This window comes from Aethalodelphis obliquidens, unplaced genomic scaffold, assembly GCF_003676395.1.
Source record: "Aethalodelphis obliquidens isolate GAN/ISIS:26980383/991018 unplaced genomic scaffold, ASM367639v1 scaffold7, whole genome shotgun sequence".
Classification (NCBI taxonomy): domain Eukaryota; kingdom Metazoa; phylum Chordata; class Mammalia; order Artiodactyla; family Delphinidae; genus Aethalodelphis; species Aethalodelphis obliquidens.
This window is the reverse complement of record NW_020837951.1, coordinates 22,763,395-22,769,394: the sequence shown is the minus strand read 5'-3', so window position 1 is coordinate 22,769,394 and position 6,000 is coordinate 22,763,395. Positions and strand designations below refer to the sequence as shown.

The window sequence follows — 6,000 nt, the reverse complement described above, 5'->3', positions numbered from 1 at the left end:
TTTTTTTTTTTTTTTTTTTGGATCTTTTCAACCAAGATCCCATGCGGCATGCGGGATCTTAGTTCCCCGACCAGGGATTGAACCAAGACCCCTGCATTGGAAGCGTGGAATCTTAACCACTGGACCGCCACGGAAGTCCCTTGAGGAATTCTTGAGAAATTCTGATACCCTTTTGTTTCGCTGCCACCTCTGAATCTAAGTCACACTCATCAGTGTCCTCTAGGGCTTCACGGAGTCAAGTCACCAAGAAAACAAACCATGAGAGGAGGCCTACCTGTGTGACAGCGGGACCCTGTCCAGCCAGATGGACAGTCACACTGATAAGGTGCCACACAGCGACCGCCGTTCAGACAGGGAAGAATGCAGATTGCTAGAAAGGAGATCAAAAAGGATTTGATCAAAACACACACACTCAGATATGTTCAAGTGTTCAAAAAACATTTTCCAGGAGGAGTAAAACCTTGGATGACCCACTAGATAATCTTCCGTATGTGCTCTGTTTATTAATCAGTATCACTGGGAAGACACAATCCAGAAAGTCAGTCTGGACCCTCTACCTGATGTAATGACTCTAGTGCCAAATGCACTCTTTCCGAGAGGACACACCGTAATCGATGCCTGCTAAGTGCTTTGCTTTCTCTTCACAAACTAAGCAGAATGTTCTCCATTTGTTATCGTTTCAAATTTCCATTACAAATTACATAAAATGCTCTAAGAGGGTTTGGCTACCTCGAGATTCTCTTCTTGCCTTTAATTAAATGTGAGAATGGGAGTCAGATAAGCTCTTCCGTGGGCTGGTGTTGGCAACACATTAGTAGTGATGGGACAGCTCAGCCTTTATTTTCTTGGAGCTGAGGCCCGATGGTGACTGAATGAGGCCTCCCCTACACCCTCCACGGCAATCACTTCTCCTACTAGAAATTACTGAGCTCTGTAAAGAGGTGTAGTCTGTTTCAAAGGAGTGAGACTGTCTACTGGCTTGGTACTCAAAGCACGGTTCTCAAACCCAAAACGTTGGTATTATGTAGGACTTGGCTAGAAATGCAGAATCTCAGGTCCCAACCCAGATCCACCAAATCAGAACCTGCATTGAACTTCTCCCAGGTGTTTTGTATGCACAGTAAAGCTTGGGAAGGCCTGCTCTAAGGCATTACCAGCGCATGCTCAGTGAACTAAGCCCAGCCTGTTGTTACCCCAGGGTAGATGCTCCCCGAGTCCCTGGATCCTTAGCATTATAGCAGGCCATGTGTGGGAGCCCTAAGTGGGAAGGCAGGATTGGAGAGAAGGAGAAGGAAAGATGCAATTCTCTTCTTTCTGAATCACTGTGAGAACACTTGCTTTGGTGAGCTGTTAGCAGCCTAAATTGATTTCCATCCTATATTTTCCTTTCTAGATGAGTTGAAATAGTTACACTTTAGAATCTCTTATAAAATGTCTGGCCTTAAAAAGAACTGATATAGACCAATGGCCATCATGTCAGTGACTCAATGTGATTCACACATTCCCAGTGAAACATGAAATCATTTTATCCAGACATATATATTTTTTAAGATATTGAAACAAAGTGTAGTTTAGACATTAAAAGAAATTAAAACTATTCATTTACATGCTTTTGGAAATTCAAATTTAAATGCATTTCCATGAGGATGGAAATTCTATGTTAATTTATCAAGCACTGCATAGATATGAGAGTACCAACTTTCCTTACTTTCTTAATTGGGAAGAGCTACACTTAATTAATGGTGGGCTCCAAATCTTACCTGAAAAGTACAATGTTATGCAATGCCATGAATTTATACCAGCTGTAGCAGTGAGTGGCACAGAACATAAACAGAAGTGAGACAAAGGAAGACCAAGGTTGTGGAACCCTCTATTATAAGCTCCTTCCAAGAAGATTCTTGGAAATCTGTGCCAGGAGGCAGATGAAGACGGCTTTGGATGGATCTCGATAACTGTATTTTTCAAGATCACTGATATTCTAGATGTTCTGCAACTAAATGACATACGTAAATCAGCCCTTGGCCCTCTGTCTGGTCTGCTATGGGATTTAAGCCCGTGAATTTCTGCCACTAGTAAAGCCAGCTCCCGGTAACTCCCCTGAGTTGGCAACTTCTAGACTAACCACTGGGACTCAAAGTAAGATTTGAGGGCAGACTCACGCTCTTCACAGAGACGCCCCATCCAGCCGTCTGGACAGGAACAAGCATTTGGGCGTTGGCAGATACCTCCATTCTGACATGGGAACCGACATACAGCTGGAAAACAAGCAGAATGAGTCATAAATCTAGGGAATTATGGAAGGGTGGTTGTCAGAAAATAGCACTGATTATTTACATTTCATGGTATTTCCTTGAATCGAGTTTTAAGGAAGAGAAACAAAACCCAATCTCAAGATTCGGTTGGGGGTGAGCATGAGGGGCTCAGGAGGGGCATAAACAAGCTTGGGTAGTTCTGAGACTGTAACTATCAACGTTTTCGTAATTTGAGGATTCAGGGCAGGAGGGAACAAGGCGGTTTATATAAAAAGATAGTCTCTTTTGATCTGGACCAGGGGAAGTGCCCTTCTAGAAGATGCGAAAATTCTCTTCCAAAGGAGGCCTTTGATGGCCGGTAGCTCTTTGGTGATACCACTGTCCCACACTATCTTAAACAAGTGAAGAAACAAACAAACAAGTAAACAAACACACAACTTTCATTTGACTTCTGACTTTAAGTGACACCTGGGCTATTCCTTGAGGATACCACCTCCTCAGCCTCCCTCTGAAGGAGTTTGCACACACTCTTACAACCCATGTGTTGGTGATCTCATTTCTCACTGCTGCTTCCAGACAATTAATATCCTTTCTCTTGCAATAACCCTTGCCTCTTTTGAGGCTCATGCCTTTCACTCACTGATTTCCTCAATTCTCCCTGCCCCCAAAGTCACTGAAGACTTTGGCATTTTTGACTTAAGACATGACACCATAAAACTCCTAGAAGAGAACATTAGCAAAACATTCTCTGACATAAATTGTAGCACTATTTTCTCAGGTCAGTTTCCCAAGGCAAAAGAAATAAAAGCAAAACTAAACAAATGGTACCTAATCAAACCTATAAGCTTTTGCATAGCAAAGGAAACCATAAGCAAAATGAAAAGACAACCTATGGGCTGGGAGAAAATATTTGCAAATGATGCTACCGACAAGGGCTTAATTTCCAAAATATACAAACAGCCCATACAATTCAATATCCAAAAAACCAACAACCTAATTTAAAAATGGGCAGAAGACCTAAATAGACATTTCTCCAAAGAAGACACACAGATGGCCAACAGGCACATGAAAAGATACTCAACATCACTAGTTATTAGAGAAATGCAAACCAAAACTACAATGAGTTATCACCTCACACTGGTCAGAATGGCCATCATCAAAAAGTCTACAAATAATAAACGCTGGACAGGGTGTGGAGAAAACCCTCCTACTGTTGGTGGGAATGTAAATTGGTGCAGCCACTAAGGAGAAGAGTATGGAGGTCCCTTAAAAAATTTTAAAAAGTTACCATATTAGTTACCGTATGATCCAGCATTCCTACTCCTGGGCATACATCCAAAAAAGACAAAAACTGTAATACGAAAAGATACACGCACCCCAGTGTTCTTAGCAGACAATGGCCAATAGCTATTAGCAGACAATAGCTGCTAATAGCCAATAGCTAATAGCAGACAACAGACAATAGCCAAGAAGCAACCTAAGTGTCCATCAACCTAAGTGTCCATATATATATGCACACACACACACACACACACAATGGAATATTACTCAGCCATAAAGAAGAATGAAATATTGCCATTTGCAGCAACATGGATGGACCTAGAGATTATCATACTAAGTGAAGTACGTCAGAGAAAGACAAATATTATATGATATCACTTATATGTGGAAACTAAAAAATAATACAAATGAACTTATTTACAAAACAGAAAAAGACTCACAGATAAAGAAAACAAAATTATGGTTACCAAAGGGGAAAGGAGGAGGAGTATGGGACTAACAGATAAACAATACTATATATAAAATAAATAAAAAGGATTTATTGTATAGCATAGGGAACTATATACAATATCTTTTTTTTTTTTTTGGCAGGGGGCCGCACCATGCGGGCTTGCGGGATCTTAGTTTGCCAGCCAGATATTGAACCCGGGCCCTCGGCAGTGAAAGTGCAGAGTCCTAACCACTGGATTGGCAGGGAATTCCCTCAATATCTTGTAATAACTTATAATGGAAAAGAATCTGGAAAAGAATATATATCTGAATCACTTTGCTGTACACCTGAAACTAACACAGTATTGTAAATCAACTATAAAATTGAAAAATCAACAATAAAATAATAAAAAAAGACTTTGGCCTTTTTTCACCTGACGACTGTCCTCATGGCTATGTGGACAGCCCATCTAACAACCTGATTATTCTTTTAGTTCCTTGGTAATGTCTGTCTTGTTCAGTAGCAAAATTCCTCACTTTTAGTATTTGTAGAATGAATGGAATAATTATGATGATTTGTAAAAAAAAGTAGCCTATCTTATTAGAGAAATGTAAGTTTTAGAAGGACATACTAGGATGTCTCATTATCTACCTCATTCCATTTTGCAGAATTTTCAACATAGAAACCTCCCCCCACCGAGAAGATATTATTATTATTATTTTTTTTTAGTTTTATTTATTTTTGGCTGCGTTGGGTCTTCATTGCTGCACACAGGCTTTCTCTAGTTGCGGCGAGCGGGGGCTACTCTTCGTTGCGGTGCGTGGGCTTCTCATTGTGGTGGCTTCTCTTGTTGTGGGGCCTGGGCTCTAGGCGCATGCAGGCTCAGTAGTTGTGGCTTGCGGGCTCAGTAGTTGTGGCTCATGGGCTTAGTTGCTCCATGGCATGTGGGATCTTCCTGGACCAGGGCTCGAACCCGTGTCCCCTGCATCGGCAGGCAGATTCTTAACCACTGCACCACCAGGGAAGTCCCCGAGAAGATATTATTGAATGCACTCACAAAATTCATCCTTACGTTTGCAAATTCAATCCAGCAAGTAAAGAGATAGCTCGTGTAAACATGGAATGCTCGCCACCAGCCCCCGGCATGTCCACGGAGACCAAGTGGTGGGCTCTGCTTCCTTGGGGCCACCCAGTACCTCTTGTCTCATACTCTGCCCTCTGGGTGGGCTGCCTCATCCCTTATGGGGCTCAGGGGTCTGCTCAGGATGGACGAGTAGAACTGGAATCTGTGTTGAAACACCTGAGTGTCCAGGAGGTGCCCTCATTGCCCAGACATGACACAGCTCCCCTTAGTAGCTGGAGAACACTTCCAAGATTTGGAGAGAAGACTTGCGTAAGGAGCCATGATTGACTCAGAAAGGGGCCATGTGCTGGGCCAGAGGTCTGTGTGCAAGCCTTCCAAAATCAAACTCATAAAGTTAAGGAAAATGACACACATGTTAAAAGAAGACTGAAAGCCAAGGAAAGATAAAATAGCACGCATACTAGTTGTTGGCCATATCAGACTGCCATATACATTTTCCTACAGCTTCAGTAAGAACTAACCATTCAAATATTTCCTTACCTCTGCAGACAGGAGGTGATGTCCAGGTTCCATTCTCTAGGCAAACACTCCTCAGAGAACCCTCCAACACGTATCCACTGTAACACGAGTAGGTGATCATGTCCCCATACTGATAATGTACACCTCGGGCAATTGCATTTTCTACGTGAGTTGGTGGACCACATGAGATTTCTATAGGAAAACCAAAAATATAATTAAGCTTGTGCTACTAACCCAGCCAGTGGTTGGGAGAGGACACAGTCTCACCTCTAAGACTTAAAGAGGAAAGACAAAATACACAAAGGTAAACTTTTCACTTACATACTATCTAAAAGACACCAGAAACTAAAAGCATCACCTGCTGCTCTCTAGAAAAATTAGATGTACAATCAAAGGTTTTGTCTTCTGATTCATATGTTGAAGGTTATACCTTA

At 41.9% G+C, this 6,000-nt stretch overlaps 1 protein-coding gene across 1 annotated transcript in view; it reads right to left on the bottom strand.

The window, feature by feature from the left end:
* SVEP1 (sushi, von Willebrand factor type A, EGF and pentraxin domain containing 1) overlaps positions 1 to 6,000 on the bottom strand; it is a 184,891-nt gene that overhangs the window by 9,434 nt on the left and 169,457 nt on the right. Inside the window, exons 44-46 of the mRNA XM_027105235.1 lie at positions 5,588 to 5,758; positions 2,160 to 2,255; positions 275 to 370 (exon numbers count right to left, since the gene is read on the bottom strand). Coding sequence (XP_026961036.1) covers positions 275 to 370; positions 2,160 to 2,255; positions 5,588 to 5,758 — 363 coding nt within the window. The remainder of the gene's footprint in view (positions 1 to 274; positions 371 to 2,159; positions 2,256 to 5,587; positions 5,759 to 6,000) is intronic.